The sequence below is a fragment of the Ammodytes marinus genome (genome assembly GCF_949987685.1).
Source record: "Ammodytes marinus genome assembly, chromosome: 17".
NCBI classification, from domain to species: domain Eukaryota; kingdom Metazoa; phylum Chordata; class Actinopteri; order Uranoscopiformes; family Ammodytidae; genus Ammodytes; species Ammodytes marinus.
In genome coordinates, this window is record NC_137221.1 from 10,423,945 (window position 1) to 10,441,673 (window position 17,729).

Consider the following 17,729-nt stretch of genomic DNA (forward strand, 5'->3'; position numbering starts at 1 on the left):
CAGACAACAGGTCAGGCTGCTCCTGGCAGGTACGTTAGATGTTTGTCCTTAACATGATCCTCGGCTAAACATAATATCCCCAACTAGAAATTTCCTGCTAACCTTTCCACTCACGCCTGGCATAATAATCCATCCCCTTTTAGCCAAATGGAGTACTAAACTTCCAGACAAATTGCCAAACCGCTCAAACCACCATCCATCTCTCGTGGTTAAAAGATTCATTAATGCTCCAAAATTGCCCTCATTCAATCATTCACCTTGTCTGCGAAGAGGCTGGTCCCTCTGGAACAATGATGAGACAGCTTTGATCATTCCCTTTTCAGAGCACATCACTGACACAAACACCATCATATTTTGCTGTTCAAGTTGTTGATTTATTGGGATCAGAGAGAAACTCACAGAGAAGCTCCAGCATTGGGATTCAGGACCTTTTTTCCCCCTCTACTCTGTTACACAATGTCTGAACAACACGGCTCCACATCACTATCTATGCTCCACATACCATAAGAAAAATGTATCTCTTCAGTTTTGCTGTCAAAAACTACAAACCTTTTTAGAGACATGGAAATTGCAGACACCCTGAAATATATAACACAAGACTAAACTTAACCGCGGTTGTATCATGTTTTATTGTCATACTGGAGGCTAACATCAGCCTGTATTGGAGATCAGAGTTTTCCAAAGAATTTTCCAGCATATATCTCTAAATTACGGGGACGCACACCATGTCAACAGTTTGTGTTACATTTGGAATACACAAAGAAAAATAAGACTACGGGGAATATAATATAGTAACTATTCTTGATTTCAGGGTCCACCTCTTATAAAGTTATAGTGTTTTTCTTACCACAAATGACAATAATTTGAAGGTTTATTTTACCGATTTTCCCACAGAATGAGAAGGCTCGTTTAGCTGAAAACTACAGATGAAATGCAGTCTCAGTTCCTCGTCAAGAAAAGCACCAACTATTGTGAATCCTCTGTCCCTGAGCACATTGCATCAGGAGGAATCACTCGCTCATCACAGTCCAGATAACAGCAGAAGCAAACCCCCTCATTCACAGTAACACAGAGGAAATCCTCAAGGGACAGTGATTACAGAAAACTAAAAAGGTATAAGAACACATCACAAATATGTTGAACGATATTCTCTTTGAATAGATTTGTTTTTACCAACCATAAAATTGTGAGGAAAGAAAGAAATTATTTTTGTTGGCAAGTTGGTGCTGTGTACCAGCACATCCACCAGAGGGAGAAAGAGAGCCACAAAGTAATGAGTTTCACTCTGGAATATCAGAAGCACATTCTTAGTAAATTCTGAGACTCAAATTGGATAATTAAAAACATCCCATCTGTGCATGAGTCTTGGTCCCTAAACCAACTCCAAGTCACATTTAGTTATAAGAAGTGCCTTGTGCTCCCCTCATGTTCACATGCAAAACAGCAATTTAGTTGTTTTGCATCAGCTGCACTTTAAAGTCAAATAAAGACAGAAGAAGAAATCCAGGGTCTATAGACACAGAGCAAGCTCCAAGTAGTCTCAAGTTATCAAATGAAAACCCTGAAAGTAACATTAAGTGAGATTCGCTGACAAGGGCGGAGCAGAAGAAGTACACATTGATCAGAGGTGGAGTGATTTTTTTGGAAGCATTTTGTCCACACAGGCCCAGAAGTGTGTTTGTTTTACACTGAAGCCGGACTTGGGTGGAGTCAATGGATGCGAGGCACTGGGTGCAGCAGGGTCATGTGCTCCGCGCCGTTGAAAGGCAGACGCTGAGTGCAGTAGTGGTGCACCACCTCTGGGATGCTGGGGAACACACAGCTGCTCTGGTCAAGGGTGTAGCCGTTCTCTTTGGTCTGGGCGACAATGATGTGAACACAGCCTTGGCTCGTCCTGAGTCGCACATGTTAGAGGCAAAGATAGAGGCAAAAATTTACTGGTTTTAGCCACAACCCAAAACTGATTTACAAGATATGAATTCATATGATCCGATATGTGTCATCAACCTCAGAGACCCGTCATGAAAACTGAATATCTGTGAAATAAAAAGCATTAAGTACTTGTTTTGCATTATATAGCTTAAATCATGTTGATTTCCCTTCACTGTCAGAAACAGGGATACAGCAGAAGCCCCTTTCTTTCCCCCAATGTACAAATAACACTAATTTACCCCCTAGAGTTTATCATTGAACCTAAAGGTAACTACATGTACCCTTACGAGGGCCACATATACATAAATGTTTCCAAGCAGTAATAGTGGCATATCTGTACCATTTATTTTCAATTGTAAGGTATTTATTAAGTTAGGTAAAAATTTAAATGTTTCTCTTAGATTTGAAGGTTTTACTGTTTCTTTAAGTATTCAGTGTTGTTGTTTTTTTCTATTAGGCTAGGATTAGGAGCTTTGAAATTAATAAATCAGAAAACTTCTTTTTTTGTATTTGCGTAGAAATAAATACCAAATGTAAAAGGTACACAGCTGTACCTTTAGATGGTACTGGTCCAGTGACAAGATCATTATTGTATATGAAGTCATGCAATAATGTTTTTTTTTAAGTGTTCACTGTTAGGCATTATATTCATTAACGTACATTTTTTAAATTAAGAATATTGATAGCTATAATCTACATTTTTTGTTGTTGTCCACAAATCTCAGGAAAAGACCAGAATCAACAATGTGTTATTATGCCTGTCGTTCTCGTAAAATATAGGCTGGTCGTTAATATATACTTTAATTTAAAAAAAAGGGAAATACATTTTCCTACCACAGCTGGGCACTGTTGTCTTGCAAACGTGACTCAAACAAGCATCAATAATACTACATTTATTAGAGACCAGTTCCAACTGCCGGTTAATACACATTTCTTCCTGTATTGAGTATTTATGGCGGCAGGATGATGTGTTTTGAAAAAAAAAAAATCTAATCAAGACATTAACCACTTTTAACTGTTGAGGCCAAATACATTGGAATCCTTTAACAAACTACAGTATATGATCAGTAAGCATGATTCTTTCCCCTTGAAACAAAACCGATGCACTTCCAGACTGTACTCACTTGAGGGCGATGGAGTACTTGCTGTTGTCCGACTCGCTGTTCCTGACCAGGAAGCTGGCCTCTTTGCAGGACTGCAGCTGAAACTCTGCCTCCTGACGAGTCACGCAGCCATGGTACCAGCTGAGAGTGAGAGAGAGGGGGGGTTAATTCATCTGCTATTGATTAAGTCTACAACCTCATTCACATAGAAAACCCCATGGGAAATGAGCAACCCTCTTTCGTAACACTCAAACTTTTGTCAGGTTTATTGCAAGAATAAGAAACATATGCGGACTCTTTCTGGCACACATAACATTGGAGTTCCTTTCTTTAAAATAGTTTGAGAATCACCTGTATGAAAAATCTAGGTTTTATGGATGTAACAGGGAAATCCCAACATTTTACCTCCTCACCTCTGTTTTTCCAGGGGCAGGGAAGGGTCAACGCAGCAGGCCTGGTTGTCAGGGTTACTGTTGGGTGGCGACAGGGTAGGAGGAGAGGACCGTAGAATCTTCTGGGTCCAGCTCTTCTGCCTCAGATGCTGCTGCTGCTGCTGCTGCTGCTGCTGTTGTTGATGTTGTTGAGGCTGTGCTGGCGGATGCTGGGGCTGCCTGGTGAGTGTGGGGTGAGGTGTTTCATCTTTGGCCGGGCGTTCGGTGCTGTCAAAATGTGCTGGGGTGGTAAGGAAGAACGAAGAGCGGAGATATGAATTCATGTAAAGAAACATCTACGCCTGAGTGTGAAGTGGCGGCCCGAAGCCTCCAGTAAAACATAAAATAAGAAGACAGCGGTTTGATGATTCATGCAATATGTTGTTCAGTATGCTGTTGGTCTAGGCAACATATAAAATATAGATGTGAAAGCAGGCCTGAGTTGTTTTTTAACAAATGTGATTCATAGAGATCTAAGGCAGAGACTGGGCATAACCTTATTATAGAAATGCTGCTAGTGACTAGTTCAGAAAAACTGGAATAGGCTCCAGTTAGGGATGTTTTTTGATATATACAGTCATATGAAAAAGTTTGGGAACCCCTCTCAGCCGGCATTATAATTGACTCTGCTTTCACAAAAAAAATATAAAAGTGGTATGTCTTTAATTTACCAGGAACAGTTAAGTACTGCAATGTTTTCCAAACAAAGATTTTTTGAAAAGCAGTATTTGATTGTATGAAATAAAATAAAATGTGAAAAACTGGCTGTGCAAAAATATGGGTACCCTTGTGGTTTTGTTGATTTTAATGCCTGTAACAGCATGTAAAACTGATGACTTTAAACACAAAGTTGGTTGGATTATGTTGTTAAGCCTTGCACCTCATATAATTGTCTGTTTAATCATGAGAAAATTTATTTTAGGTGCCTAAATGCAAGTTGCACTTCTCTTTGACTCTCTGCTGAAGTGAGACAGAATGGGATCATCAAAACAGCTCCCAAAAGATCTGAAAAACAAAGATTGTTCATTGTCATGGTTTAGGGGAAGGCTACAAGAAGCTTTCCCAAAGGTTTCAATTGTCAATTTCGACTGTAGGGAACGTTGTCAGGAAATGGAAGGACACAGGCATAGTGGCAGTTAAACCCAGGCATGGCAGACCAAGAAAAAAACAGGAGCAGCATAGGTGGAGGATTGTGAGAATGGTTGCACACAACCCACAGATCACCTCCAAAGGCCTGCAAGAACATCTGGCTGCAGATGGTGCATCTGTACATCGTTCAACAATTCAGCGCAATTTGCACCAAAACATCTTCTTTTTATAAAGACCAAATAAATTAATTTTTGTCTCATCAGTCCAAAGCATTTTCTTCCAATATGAAGCTGGCTTGTCTAAATGAGCTTTTGCATACTCCATGCAACTGTATCTGTGGCGTGGGCGCAGAAAGGGCTTCCTTCTCATCACCCGGCCATACAGATGTTTTGGTGCAAATTGCACTGAATTGTAGAACCATGTACAGATACACAATCTGCAGCCAGATGTTCTTGCAGGTCTTTGGAGGTGATCTTTGGGTTGTGTGCAACCATTCTCACAATCCGCCGCATATGCCGCTCTTGTACTTTTCTTGGTCTGCTAGACCTGGGTTTAACTGCAACTGTGCCTGTGTCCTTCCATTCCCTGACAACGTTCCTTACAGTAGAAATTGACAATTGAAACCTTTGGGAAAGCTTCTTGTAGCCTTCCCCTAAACCATGACAATGAATAATCTTTGTTTTTAAGATCTTTTGGGAGCTGTTTTGATGATCCCATTCTGTCTCACTTCAGCAGAGAGTCAAAGAGAAGTGCAACTTGCATTTAGGCATCTAAAATAAATTTTCTCATGATTAAACAGACAATTCTATGAGGTTCAAGGCTTAACAACATAATCCAACCAACTTTGTGTTTAAAATCATCAGTTTTACATGCTGTTACAGGCATTACAATCAACAAAACCACAAGGGTACCCATATTTTTGCACAGCCAGTTTTTCACATTTTATTTTATTTCATACAACCAAATACTGCTTTTCAAAAAATCTTTGTTTGGAAAACATCCCAGTACTTAGCTGTTCCTGGTAAATTAAAGACATACCACTTTTATATTTTTTTTGTGAAAGAGTCAATTATAATGCCGGCTGAGAGGGGTTCCCAAACTTTTTCATATGATTGTATTAAAAGTGTTGCTATTTGTGGAGGAAAGATAATGATAATAAGCAGATCCATTAAGGTATGAAAAAGAGCAAAATTGTCCTCACTTTCCCTTAAGTAACATAAGTATTACCAAAAATGGCTGCTGAAGCTTGTCAACAGATGTGTTTACGATTAAAAAAAAACATTTGAGGGGCGCCCTTTGCTCAGTTGGTAGGGCGTCCCCCCCATGGGCCTCGGCCAGCAGCGGATCCGGTTTCGGTTCCGGCCCGCGGTCGTTCTCTGCATGTCGCTCCCCTCTCTGCCCCATTTCAACTCTGTCTCTACACTGTCAATAAAGCATAAAAAAATGCCAAAAAAAATATCTTTAAAATAAAACATTTGATATACCTGACAGAGTTCTGACAATATGCTCCTTCTTCCACTCCCAGGGCAGCTCATACTCGGCAGAGGGACGAGGATCCATCTCGGGCCACGTGAACACGTCACCACCTCCCTCAAATGGGACGTCGTATATCTGTAATGGCATGAGGGGACCATCATCCACCATTCCCTCGCTCGCCTCCATCACCACGCACACCTTCAACAGGTCCTTGGACCCCCGACGTCTGATCTCTTGAAGGTAGAAAAAAACAACAACGGATTACAGATTAAAATCAAGCACAGACTACATGAGAAAATGTGATTGACACATTTTTATCAGCTATTTATTTTTTCTCGCTAATCTCATTCCTCTGCTGCTGCCAGCTGTAGGGTGCCTTCAATGTGTTTTATATGGTGCAATCAGGAGTAAAGACGGATGGCAGTGCCAACAGTGCAAGACAAATATGCCCCCCCCCCCCTCCCATATAGAGTTTGATTCTGGTACCTGATATGAGCTGCAATATACAGTGTTTGTATTATCCATGCTGCCCTATACTCTCTCACGGCTTTCCTTATTGAGTCAAAGTGACATCAGACCCTTGCTCACTTCCCCTGTAAGGTTTAAGCCTCATAAATTGACTCATTCACATCATCACATCCTCTGAAAAAAAAGCCTGGAGGTAGCACAGGCACTGATTGAAGTCAAAATCTACTAAAGAGCTCTGACTGCCATAAAACATTTTCACATTCACAGCGGGCCATTGTGTAACCCCTTTTTAGTTGAAACAATGGTGTGGTGGAATGAAAGGTCAGCGGAGCATGTGATTGGACGACAGACCATCAGTCTTCCTAGATGCTGGGAAGTTTTGATTAATGGACAGACAGGTCCATGTAGGGGGTTACACAGAGCTGCGTCCGAGAGGAGGTAGAGAGAGAGGGAAGGGTGGGGGGGGGGGGGCACTGAGGGCCAACTTCCTTTTTAGGGAGAATAGTACCAGGAAACAGAGACAGGAAAGAGGAAGCTGGGGCAGGAAACTACACCCATTGTCCCAACGCAGCACGGTTGCTATGGAAACCCCACGGGGGCACAGAGAGCGCTGGGGGAGCGGGGGTCTTGTTGTCGCTGCATTTGCCTGGAGAGACTAAAAATCGGAAACCCCTATTCACACAGGGGGCCTACATATGTGGTTGAAACAGCTGTAGAGATTCAGTGAATCAGGATCTGAATGAAATAACAGAGCTACAACAGAAGGTAGTCAGAGGATATTGATGAAAGTCTTACCAGTAATCATCTGCTGTGCGTCGTAAGGCTCCATGTAACCATCGTTCTCCCCAACCCGCTCCGCCTCTCTTTGCTCTCTGGTCTTCTGAGCATCAAAGGGATCTGCGTAATCCTCTAGAATGATCAGCTGTAAACCCAAATCAAGATTTTTGTCATGCATGATTAGATACCTTCAATTCAAGTTTGTTTTTCAGAATGGCACCAAATAATACAGGGCTTAACATAGACACTTCTGCCATTACCTGTACAAGTGGTATTAGTAGCCTACACATGAAATTAAAAAAGTCCAGGATCACTGCCTGGAATTATTGTATCATGATCCACCTTTATATAATTAAATTAAGTAGGACTATTAAATCAGGAAAGAGTGAAAATACCCCTTATAATTTAGCAAAATGTGTAAGCTGTCAGAATGAATGTCCAAAAAATATATAGGCCTATAGGGCTATATATTGAATTTAATTATTCATACATTGGAAAAGAAGGCCAGCAAATCCTCAGCTGAGCTGACACCTGATTTTACAACTTGTTTAAAGAGGCACTCTGTTGTAAATGCCATCTCTTCACATTCATATCTCCCTGTTAACAACCTCCATTCTGCTCCAGTCATGCCCGACTGTCTTGTCATCTGATCAGCGCCGTATAATTCCTTGTTTTCTTTACAAGCAAATGGCTGACAGACAATGGTATAGGTCGTAAAAAGTGAAGTTGTCCCTCTCTCTAATCACTTCCACCTGTGTTCCCCTTGCTATAGGAAATGTTGGTGTTTGTTTTACTGTTTAAATCAAGCAGCAGATGCTTGGATTATTGTCAAGTTGTTCAGTTCAGAGAGGTTCAGTGGAAACAAATGCTATAACTCAACACTTCTTGGAGCTTTTTCACACCTTACCCTACTGTATATTACAGATGATATTACTTTTGATTCTATATAATCAGTCGAATCTTTGTTAGACAAGAACACAAAGTGACATACAATCCTGCAGCACACATGCATTTGAGATCAGGGATGGGGGTTAACTCCCTTTCAGAAAATAAAAAAACTTCCATATTATTTGTCTTTTATCTCCATTATATGACTTCTCTATCTTTCTCCTTTTTTTCAAAGCCAAGCTGGAAGGGGCTTGGGGGAATAGCACCTGAGTGTCAAATAACGCAATTCTTTTTATAACATGATAGCCTTCACCAGGGGGCCTATAGTGAAAGAGAGGGATGAGGAAGGGAGGGAAGGAGGGAGGGGTGAGAGAATGGGGGAATACTGTGCCAGATAACACACAGGAGAGGAAAGGAAGGTAAAAGGCCTCATGTCTGACCACAGCTTTGTATTCAGGGCGGGGGGGAAGGTGGGTGTGAGGTTGCTGAGGGGTGGAGAGGAAGAGAAAGAGAGATAGAAAGACAGACTGGGAGGAGTGGACACAATGGGTGTAGTGGATACAAAGCAGGGATGGGGGCGACTGAAACAATAATATCAATTTTCAGAGCTTGGACTGGGTCATCGCTACCTCATTGTCACCAGTTTTGATGACACCACATGTTTTTTTTTTGCTTGAGTAGAATTTGTTACATTGTTGCTTCTGTTATAGAGAACTGTTACAGGTTGCTTTCACCTGAGGTCAATCAATGGTGGTTTACTTCAGTTAAAGTACAAATAAGCTACCACACTGTAAACACACAGTTAAAAGTAAAATACATAAGAAATAGGACCAACATGTAGGCTAAGATATCGAAAGTAGTTTCTCATAAGGCTACAAGAAGGATTGTTAAAAGTAAAATATGTATTTTTGATGTGTGTGGAGTAGAAGTATAGTAGAAATATAGTAGAAAATATAAGTAACTTGTTTACAAGTTAAAGTACCACATGTGCTGTATTTCAGTAAATATGCTTTGTTACATTTAACCCCTGAATTATTTTTAGACTCATCATAGGCAGCTGCACTTCTGAAATGTAGGCTTCTATTAAATGGCAGTTATTTTCTGGTGTAATAATTTTATAACACATTTCAAATAATGAACATTGTGTGGTGGGAGTATACAACTATTGTAAAAGATAAACATTTGTTGCCACAGATTTTTTTGCCTTGAAGCCAACAAATAGGCCTAATTGAATGTGACACCATAGGGAGAATCAGACAGAAGTCACAAGTGAAGGGACTCATCTGGCTACTCACGGTTTCCGTCTTGAACTGCGCTGGTTTCTCTGCTTCAGGTACCACTTGATTGGTTATGGTGCTACTGTTGAAGTTTGGGGTTTTGTCCTGATTGTCCACTCGGATCAGGCGGCTAATGAACGCATTGGCAGATGGGGAGCTTTTCAGAGGCCTGTGCTGCTCCTCAATCAACGGCTCAGCTTTGGAGTTCTTGCGACTTTTCCCGGACAGAAGGGTGTCCCAAACCTTCCCATCTTTCGGTGGGCTCACGCCATTTTTGCTCAACTCCGCGGCTGAGTTCTTTCGGTTTCTCCCGGAGAGCAGAGACCCAACTCCCCCGCCTCCTCCTGGGCTATCGGATGAGGAGTTTTTGCGACTTTTGGTACCGATGCTGGCCACCAGACCTGCTTTATTGACTTTAGTTTGTTGTGAGCCTGATTCGGAGGCTGAACGGATCCTGTCGGTACCGTTCTTCAGATTGATGGGGAACTCCTTGAACCACTTTGCCATTGCAACTCAGATGGAAACCAATACACCTATCTTGCCTGTTCCGACAACTTTCAAGAGCCATACACTATAGGCCCCCAGAGACGCACCTTTTAGAAATCACAGCTTTTCCAACAAAAGACTTCCGTTGCTTTATTCTAGGATATAGTCTGTCTAAAGCATGTCATATATGCTTTCAAAACTCAGTGGCTTTTTTCTTAACTGTCAACTTGAAAAATGTGTACAATAGCCTACATTTAAATTTAAAAAACGTAGGCCACTTGTTACATGCTTATTTGTCAAAAGAAAAAAGAAAGGGAACAACAACAAAAACTCTAATTTATCCCATTTGTGATTTTCTTACACCTGTTGCCTTCTTCTGCTCAGAGGAAACGTTTATTCCCTTTGAATGAAGAGATGTCTTCGGAGTGGGATGACCCGAAAGAAGGCAAAGTTCTTCTTGATTCTGATTTGAGGTCCCATTCCCAGAGTGGCTTTTCTGGTTTTTCACAACCTTCCTCTGTCGCAAATCGCAATGAGGCTCCTGACTGCGCCTGGAGTATAGGCTAGAGGGGAGGGGGGTAACTGAAGTTAAGAGGGGGGAGAAACAGGACATGGTGGGCGGTGGTATGTCTAATTGTAGGCCGAGCCCGTTGTAGAATAAGATCAGTAATGAGGTGGGTATATGAGTTCTGTAGCCTATTGCAGTTTAGACTGACCTATGCCCAGGTATAGTGACACTTTTTTTATTCACTCGCTTTATAACTAGGCTACTCCATCATTATCTTTTTATTTTTATTTTGTTTTTTTATTTATTTTTATTTTTACTAGGCTATATGTAAAAGTATACGAATTAAAATGGCTTTTGAATAAAAGGAGTTAGGCCTCCTATAATGATGTTATTTCAATTGCTTAAATGTTGATTATGCACTGATGCATGAATTATAAGTGACCACACCACACACATCTGCACACAGTAGCCTAAACCTCCATTCATGTCCAGGTTTTCATGCATTTAATGACTTAAATGAAGTTGACAGTTATATTAATGTTTTGATGTTGGATGTTAATACAATATTAATCATGCTGTCACTTGGTAATATGCCTAATTGGCTGTCTAATTAATGTCCACCCCTTCTTTAATTGTACAGGGTTTCATGGGGAAATGGTCCGCTCTGAGCCGCTCTAAATAAACCAGAGAAAGGTGAGACACTTATTTTACAAAGTGAAATAAATACTGTAACGACCGCGGTGCAGGTAGTTTTTCAAACTGTACCAGTATAATTGTATATAATATACAATACATGATGTGTTGTAATCATTATTATTTAAAATTGTGTTTTTATCCATGAAGTATTCGTATCCACACCCCCATTTTTGCGACGAGATGTAACCTTCCGCCGTGCGGAATACTCCTGTTTGTCCCTCTTTGTCCGGTGGCGACAGAAGGCCACGATAATTATGGCAAAATTTGCGTTTTTGAATGAATTATAAGTTGAATGGTGGATCAACAAGCATACACCGAGTGAGGACTGGTTTGCTGGCAATGACACACCAGAGAGTTTCAATTTAAAGGACAAGCAGAGCAAGCAACGGAGAAAGGGTACAGTTTGCTTCCAAGACAGTCTGCAAGATGGCTAGCTAACGTTAGCTAGCAAGCTAATGTTAGCATAGTAAACAACAGTTTTTTTCCCCCAAACATGGTCGACTGCTTTATCTTTTAAATGCTGTGGTGCGTTGAATTAAATGCACGCTTTTCCTCACATGAATGTAGAAAGAATACATTAGTTTCGCTTAATGTTCTGGGTGAAATCTCAACGCTGCTAGCGAGCCACATTGAGTAACGTGGCTAGCTGGTTAGCCAAGGCAGTAACTAGCTCGCTTTAGCTAGCTGGTCGAGTCATTTGCTACACATCTGTAAGTGATCATTTAGAGGGGAGGTGGGGTGCTCTGTAAACTTGCTTGTGCTGGCGTTGCAGCCAGGTAGCAAGTAACTAGAGTAAGAAACTTGCTTTTGACGAGGCAAGCTCGTGCTAAACTAAGCAACTCCGGTTTTTTTTTTTACCTGGCGTTTATTTGGTGACCAAATCCCGGCGTGACAGACTCCGTGGCGTTAAGATTTGCAGCTGGATAAAAAGGGAGTTCTTAGACCTGGTCTGGGGCTATAACATAATCTACTCGCCTACACGTGTTAGTTATTTGCTGTGCTGATAACCATTTTAGCGTTATTGACATGACCTGATGGCAGATTCCACCTACTCGGCTTCATAGCCTTCAAGACGTCGTCATTTTTTACTTTTTTTTTCTTGCATATGAACGGTGATATGCCACTTCACCGACAGTCATATTAGCTAAATGGCTGCCGAATCGGGGAGACTACTGGCGGGACAAGGAAAACGAAGCAAAGGTAGGAATTGATTTCACCCATCTCCCCCCTCAATCAGATCGGAATCATCCATTACTGGGCTGCAAAAATGGGCTGCACTGGTGCTGTTAGTAAAACCCTTCTCGCCTCCCCCATTTGTAAACTTCACGACTGTCTCCGGTGGTGGCTGTTTCCTCACAGAGTGGATCTGTGAACGGGGTTCATGTCTATCTTGCTATCAATGTACCTTCAACTCCGTTTTCCTCGTTCTCATGTCTTCGTCCTTTCCTGTCTACCTCATTGACCTTACCTCTTCTGCCTTTTGTTTGCGGGCTCTCTCCCTCTCGCCTGGGTCATTTGGTTGGTCTGCCTGGGTCATTTTTTAGATTCAAGGCTTCATAACCTTGGTGATGATAACGCCTGGATGTTCAGCATCTTGTCCTCATGCCAGTCTATGTCCCATCATTGAATCCATCCCAACCGTTGGACTTGAAAAAAGAGGCCCTTAGGTCTAGAGCTGCTCCACTCTGTCACTAAGGGGTTTTGGCCAATCCAAATGTGATGCTGCAATTAAGCGGTGGTGGATCAATAGCATGAATTTGACGTGACATTTAGGGCTTGTTTTTGTTGTTGCTAACATATCTTTCATATTTTATTATTTCAGCTTCCCAGATGAAGAGCCCGGAGAAGAAGAAGGCGAGGAAATCCAACACGCAGGTAAAAGTTGCTTCTGGAGATCCATTCACTTTGGTACATAAAGAAAATACTATCCTGACTAGGGATGTCCATGGTTAACTGGTTAACCGTTAACCGTTAAGAAGATCTTTAACCGGTTAATGCCAAAGGTTAAACGGTTAAAAAAAAAAATCCTCTTAATTTCTCTGAAATCCGGACTCTTATTTTGATATTGCTGAACCGGATGTAAGAATGCCAACTGTCGGTAAAGAATGAATGACGGTAGGCTACCCATCCCCTAAGCCTGTGTGTGTGTGTGTGTAAATGTCCCTTTTCAGTCACTTATTGCACTTTCTGCTCCTACATTCGCATACTAGACCTCTTCTCACAACAGACAAAGGTGCTGTGTCAAAATGTAGGCATTTAAGTTGGCTACTGGTCCCTGAATTGTTTTATAGGCAGGTCCTTGGAACAAAAAAAGGTTGGGAGCCCTACTATAATGCTTCATGTATTTCACTATAAATAGGCTACATTAAATCTTAACGGTTAACCGGTTAATAACCGTTAATTCTGGTGGTTAACCGGTTAAAGAAAAATTCTAAATGGCCATCCCTAATCCTGACCAGTGTAAAATTCCTTCTACTAAATTCTTCTCCTCTCTGAATCCTAGGCGGCGGGGTTCTCCCACCTCACTGAGTTTGCACCACCTCCTACCCCAATGGTAGACCACTTGGTGGCCTCCAACCCCTTCGACGATGACTTTGGGCCCCCATCTCGGCCCAGTGTGGCAGTTGGACCAGGACCAGGCAGTGCTCAGTTTCTTCCCAGCCCAGGTGCAGGTGGAGGAGGTGGGTATGGAGGTGGAGGCAGAATGGGTGGAGGTATGGGCTTCATGGGAGGCCCGGGAGGACCAGGCGGAGGCCAGCCTGGACGGAGGCCACCGTTCGGCCCTCCGACCAACGCTGGACCTCACCACCAGCTAGGCTTTGGAGGAATGCCTGGCTTTGGAGGTGGTGGTGGGGGCGGCGGTGGGGGTGGAGGAGGAGGTGGTGGATTCCCCCCGGGTGGCCCTTCTCAGTTCAATATGCCACAAAACTTTAGTCCACCCATGCACCCCGGGCCAGGATTCAATCCCATGTTGTCTCCAGGGGCTATGGGAGGGCCTGGAGGAGGGGGGCCGCCCCACCCTCGGTTTGGCATGCCTCCACAGCAGCAGCATGGACAGGGTGGACACCCCTTCAACAGCCCACCCTTACCTGGTGGTGGAGGCCCCAGAGGGCCACCACATGGCCCTTTGCCTCCAATGGGGGGAGGCATGGGTCCTGGGATGAACATGATGGGTGGGATGGGTGGTGGCCCTGGAGGTAATATAGTGGGGGGTATGCCAGGTATGCCCCCTCAAGGACAGTTTCCTCCCTCACAGGACGGTCCCTACCCTGGCCCAAGTCCGCCAGGACCAGGAAATGAGGATGGAAAGAACTATGGTGGAGGAGGGCCACCCCCTGGGCCTCAGCAGCAACAACAGCAGCTTAACCTAAACCCCAACGGGCCCCCTCCTAATAATACAACTCCTGGCCCTCCTCCTAACTCTGGCCCACCACAGCCAGGGGGAGGCTTCCCTGGCCACCCCGACGTCCAGCAGCCCAACTCCAATACACCCGGTCAGCCTCCCTCGGCACCGCTCCAGCCCAACCCCAACTCTTCTCCTACTGGTCCCCTGAACGGATCAGGTCAGCCCCAGCATCCACCGTCCAGTCAACTACAACCTCCCAACAATTCAAACACCCCCAACTCTAACAACTCTAACCAGCAGCAACAATCCACTCCACCTAACTCTGCCTCGGGCTCCACTCCTTACAACCAGCAGAACAACACTCCCGGTGCTGGTGGTCCAATGCCCAACGCAGCTTCCAATTCAGGTCAGAACAACATGACCAACAACAACAATGGAGGTAACACTCCAGGCAGCAACCCCAATCCCCCCTCTAACTCCACTTCCACCCCAAACACCCAGTCTCCCCTAGCACCTGGCCCTGCAGCCCCCTCGACCGGGCCTGGTACTGGCCCAGGAAAACTGGGCGGCCCCGGCATGGTCTTCCCTTGCGGCCTCTGTATGGCGGAGGTTCACGACGATCAAGACGCCATCCTGTGCGAGGCATCGTGCCAACGCTGGTTTCACCGTGACTGCACAGGCCTGACGGAGCCGGCGTACGGGCTGCTGACTCGAGAGAGCGCTGCTGTTTGGGCCTGTGACTTCTGCATCAAGACCAAGGACATCCAGGCTGTGTTTGTGCGCCAGGGATTAGGGCAGCTGGTGGCCGCTAATGAGAGTTGAGAAGTGGATGACAGAAGAGCAGCGTGATGGTGCGACACATAAGGACAAATAAGAGACATTCTTTGCTCTGATCTTACTGAGTGACCTGTGTGTCATGTCAGCTACTTGCCCAACTTTCTCTTTGACTAGCCCTTTACTTGTTCACTACACAGAGAAACACACTCATTGACATCCATGCTTATATATAGCACTTTGAGTGACTCTAGGCAACCCCCCCTCCCCTTTCCCCCCAAAGGAGTTGAATCTTGATGAATGTTAAACTACACAGTCCTTCAGACATCTAGCCTGCCAACCAGCAAAGCACTGACACCAACACACTACCTCACACATTTTGTGACTGACTGGCACGGAGGCTCCTGCACTGACTGACTGTGATTGACTCTCCACACTCATGCACAACATGAGCGTGATGATTTTTCAAACACACATTCGCAAAAAAAAACGACATAAGACAGGCAACGTAATGTTGGAATATTCCCTTAATGATACAATGACGAAATGCAGCAACATTATTCTCATTTCCATGGCTTTAAAAAAATTAAATAGAAAATCATAGAAAATTGAGGAAGAATATTGAACAAGTGCCTGAAAATCTAAAAGGGATTCGAGTTTCATCCATAAATTGAGTCACAGCTTTATTTGCCCAGCACAATGCTTCACTCTTAACACTGCTCTATCAAATTGCCTTTTTACTGAAAGCAAGTCAACGGAAATAGATAAGTCTTTAGTATATAACAGTGTAAGAACTCAAGCATATTGTGAAACATACAAATTTAGGGCAGAGGGAAATTGATTTTACATACAAACACATACTTTGACCTTGTATTTCTTGTATCTTTCATTCAGTACCCAGTGCTAATCCAAAGGAGCCCTGGGCCGAAATTTTACCCGCACCTCACACAGAGGATTTTACCACCAAAATAGATGTAAATATTAGGACAAAAACATTTGTGTGGAACTCCCATCAGTAGTGACCATGCCAGAGAGTTGACCAATGATCAAAATGATGAGTTGAACTTTTGTGTCTTGGTTGTATACAGTATGACGTTTTGGTTTTTATACAGTACATTATTTGAGTCAACCATTTCTTTGTATCTCTGCAGTACACATGAATTGTGAAATCAGTGCTTTTGGATTGTGTTGGCATAGAAATAGTGTCATGTCATATCAGATGTGCATTGTCCTTTATTGAAAAAGAAAATGACAAAAAAAAGAGAGGGGAGGGGAGGGTGCATGTGAACCAATGCAGTAACTGTCTGATCTGTTTGTTTATATTCTGGCCTCTGCGCTGCAACGGGCTGCGAAGTAGACCAAATAACTTAAGAGCGAAAAAATACCCATTTTTCACATTTCTTTCACGGTATAAGGTGTTTGTAACTATCCTTCCTTCTCTCTTTCCTTATTTTTCTTTATTCAATGTCCAAGTTGCCTTTATTTTCTTGCTCTCTCAGCTGTTCCTTTTTGATTTTGTACTGGTATTTGTGCTGTGCTCCTGCTCTGCTCTGGCGCCTCCTGGTGGAGCCCAGAGGAACCAGGTGGGGACGGGAAAGGTACTGATCTCTGAAGTAAAGACAGATTTTTTTTTGTACTCGTCCATGTTTGTTTTTATTAATTTTTTTTATTTGTTTACTAATTGTTGTATTAAAATGAGAGGTTGGAAACCCAATTAAATGGATTACAATGTAATTACTTTTTCATAAAGCTCAGTTACAGTTAAGGTACCTAGGTCATTTGTACCTAATGAACTTTTTCTTTGTTTATCTTGAAATTATCATACACAGTAGTCACTTTGTGAAGTTTTTATTTATTGAATAATAGTTGGTTCTTTGGTGATAGATCCTAGAGTTTAAAGTGATAATGATAAACACAAATATTCAAGTGTCTTCTGAAAAACCTCTCAGAATCTAAAATGTAAAAGCTTGAGACTGTGTCACTTATCTGTAATAACCCAAATTGTTGTTTCCCAAGAAATGTCAATTATTGATTAGCCTTTTGATGAATAGAGAGAAGTTAAAGGAATACTTCACCCATACGGAACCGACTTTCTATCATTATAAAATCGCTATTATAATATAACAAATGACGTTTTTCTTCCCTCAGTCTTTCCTCAGTATTCCCTTGGCCCAGCTGTCCTGTTCATCCTAACCCTACATTTTTACTAGTGTGATGTCACACTAGTAAAATGTAGTGTTCGACAGTGAGGCCATAAACATTCTTTCTGCCTTTTCTCAGGCTAGGATGAACCGATTTCAAAAATTATTGCTCATTTATACTACATAGGATCTCAGAGTTCAATACACCTTCATACCGGTGATGTAGGTCTTTAAGATGATTTATCATAGACCCCTAGACAAAAAAAATAAGCAAAATACTGTAAAAATGTACAAAGTAAATTGCCATGTTAACTAGGCCTAACTGAAAAAGCTGTTT

The 17,729-nt window shown here is 42.7% G+C and overlaps 2 protein-coding genes across 3 annotated transcripts; one reads left to right on the forward strand and one right to left on the reverse strand.

Moving 5' to 3' along the window:
- Positions 1-474: 474 nt before the first annotated feature.
- Positions 475-10,426, reverse strand: LOC307263733 (SH2 domain-containing adapter protein E-like). The gene is made up of 6 exons (XM_080044965.1): positions 9,460-10,426; positions 7,295-7,421; positions 6,040-6,264; positions 3,449-3,707; positions 3,057-3,176; positions 475-1,894 (listed from the first exon to the last, which is right to left on the reverse strand). The coding sequence occupies exons 1-6, from the start codon at positions 9,946-9,948 to the stop codon at positions 1,711-1,713; spliced, it is 1,404 nt and encodes a 467-aa protein (XP_079901091.1). The 5' UTR covers positions 9,949-10,426; the 3' UTR covers positions 475-1,710.
- A 948-nt stretch (positions 10,427-11,374) lies between these two features.
- pygo2 (pygopus homolog 2) lies at positions 11,375-16,947 on the forward strand. 2 transcript variants are annotated; one of them, XM_080045297.1, is made up of 3 exons: positions 11,375-12,331; positions 12,954-13,006; positions 13,635-16,947. In XM_080045297.1, the coding sequence occupies exons 1-3, from the start codon at positions 12,280-12,282 to the stop codon at positions 15,297-15,299; spliced, it is 1,770 nt and encodes a 589-aa protein (XP_079901423.1). In that variant the 5' UTR covers positions 11,375-12,279; the 3' UTR covers positions 15,300-16,947. The 2 variants fall into 2 exon arrangements, with proteins under 2 accessions (XP_079901423.1, XP_079901424.1); XM_080045298.1 differs by having other exon boundaries at positions 11,375-11,527.
- Positions 16,948-17,729: the final 782 nt, after the last annotated feature.

Excerpts from the sequence above, each read along its gene's own strand:
- LOC307263733 (XM_080044965.1), bottom strand. The coding sequence starts at position 9,948 with ATGGCAAAGTGGTTCAAGGAGTTCCCCATCAATCTGAAGAACGGTACC. Across the intron at positions 7,422-9,459 it reads CGCAGTTCAAGACGGAAACC|CTGATCATTCTAGAGGATTA; the intron begins GTGAGTAGCCAG and ends TTGGGTTTACAG. Across the intron at positions 3,708-6,039 it reads TATTGTCAGAACTCTGTCAG|CACATTTTGACAGCACCGAA; the intron begins GTATATCAAATG and ends TTACCACCCCAG.
- pygo2 (XM_080045297.1), top strand. The coding sequence starts at position 12,280 with ATGGCTGCCGAATCGGGGAGACTACTGGCGGGACAAGGAAAACGAAGC. Across the intron at positions 12,332-12,953 it reads ACAAGGAAAACGAAGCAAAG|CTTCCCAGATGAAGAGCCCG; the intron begins GTAGGAATTGAT and ends TTATTATTTCAG. Across the intron at positions 13,007-13,634 it reads CGAGGAAATCCAACACGCAG|GCGGCGGGGTTCTCCCACCT; the intron begins GTAAAAGTTGCT and ends TCTGAATCCTAG.